General features: G+C 59.3%; 1 protein-coding gene across 1 annotated transcript in view; it reads right to left on the bottom strand.

Annotated features, from left to right (window-relative positions):
- The window catches only part of LOC103762744 (neurogranin), a 4,186-nt gene extending 3,859 nt beyond the window's left edge, over positions 1 to 327 (bottom strand). The window contains exon 1 of the mRNA XM_008929425.2: positions 250 to 327. Coding sequence (XP_008927673.2) covers positions 250 to 327 — 78 coding nt within the window. The remainder of the gene's footprint in view (positions 1 to 249) is intronic.
- Between the last annotated feature and the right edge of the window lie 1,160 nt (positions 328 to 1,487).

The following is a 1,487-nucleotide window of genomic DNA, read 5'->3' as shown; positions in this document are numbered from 1 at the left end:
CCCCCAAAACACAGTGTGGCCCCCCCAGACAGGCACCAGCACCCCCGGCCCACCCACACAGCCCAGCCCCGCCGGGGCACCCAGGGAGGGTTTGCTCACCCTGGGGTCGTTCTAGGGGGCCTGCTGGCACTGACCTTCCTCTTTGCCATCATCTCATCCCTGTCCCACTGACATCACTGTCACTGTTCCTGTCACTGTCACCACTGCTGCCACTAGCCCTGTCCCCATCCCTGACCTCATCCTCATCACCTCCATCACCTTCTCCATCCCCACCATTTTGCCTGTCCCCATCTCCATCACCATCCCTGTCATGATCTCCATCCCCATTCCTCGTCCCCTCCCCTGTCTCCATCCCCATTCCTGTCCCCTCCCCTGTCCCCATCCCGGTTCTTGTCACCATCTCCATTCTTGTCCCCATCATCATTCTTGTCCCCATCCCCCTCATAAATCCCCATCGCTGTCCCGATTTCCAGCTTCAACCCATCATTTCTGTCCCCATCCCTATCCCTTTCCTCATCCCCATCATCACCCTCATCCCTGTCCCTATCCTTAGCTCTGTCCCTTTCCCATCCCATCTCCATCTCTGTCCCCAGGGCCATTCCAGATGGATGCAGGTGGTGGCACTCCTTGTGCCCTGTCACCCCAAGCTCCCCAGGACACCCAGACATCCTGCTCCCCATCCCACTCCACCCCATTCCATCTCATCCCAGGAACATCCCACCCCTGCCCCCCACCGTGACCCACACTTGGAGGCTGATGGGGGTCACCCCCACCTCGCATCACCCAGGCACACAAATCCCCCTCCAGGACATGCTCCCAAGCATCCCTCAATTCTTCCACCAGCTGTTGGCACCCTACTCTCCCTGCTGGAGACGCTTTTCCACCGCCACCTCTTCCCACCAGCGTGGCTGGGCGTGTGGGGAATAGCTCTGCTCCAGAAAACCCCGCTCCAGCTTCCAGAAGAAGCCTCGGCAGCTCTTCTGGGATCCTTTTCCCTGTTTTCTTAGACCGTGCAGGTCCATTGCTGCCCGCTCCGATCAGAGGAGACAGCGCGTCTGGGGGAGCGAGGCGGGAAGGGTTTTCGGGGTGATTCATCCATCAAGGATCTGGGAAGTTAGCCCCAAAATTAGGATTAGTCCCTCAATTAGTCCCCAAAATCCGCTCCAGCCGTGGCCCCCCGGTCCTGGCAGAGCCACCGAGCGCCGCCGTCTCCCGCAGGCTGCGGCTGCGGAGGAGGGACGTGAAATGCCAGAACATTTCTAATCATTAACGGCGGGTTTTGAGCCCATTCCAGGCTCTGCATTTTTCCTCCCCGGGCCCCTTCATCCGGGTGATGCTTTTCCAGGTGCTCCAGCACCTCCAAAATATGAATTCCAGAGAGAACAACTCAGATTTCGGGAGGGGAGGAGGACGGGAAATCGCAGCTGGGCAAGACCTGCCGGGAACATCCCGCCGCTGTGGTTTGAGATGGTTGGCACTGAGGTGCT

This window comes from Manacus vitellinus, unplaced genomic scaffold, assembly GCF_001715985.3.
Source record: "Manacus vitellinus isolate BGI_N305 unplaced genomic scaffold, ASM171598v3 scaffold_41_pilon, whole genome shotgun sequence".
Classification (NCBI taxonomy): Eukaryota; Metazoa; Chordata; class Aves; order Passeriformes; family Pipridae; genus Manacus; species Manacus vitellinus.
The sequence above is the reverse complement of the archived record's forward strand: the minus strand, read 5'-3'. Positions and strand labels throughout refer to the sequence as shown.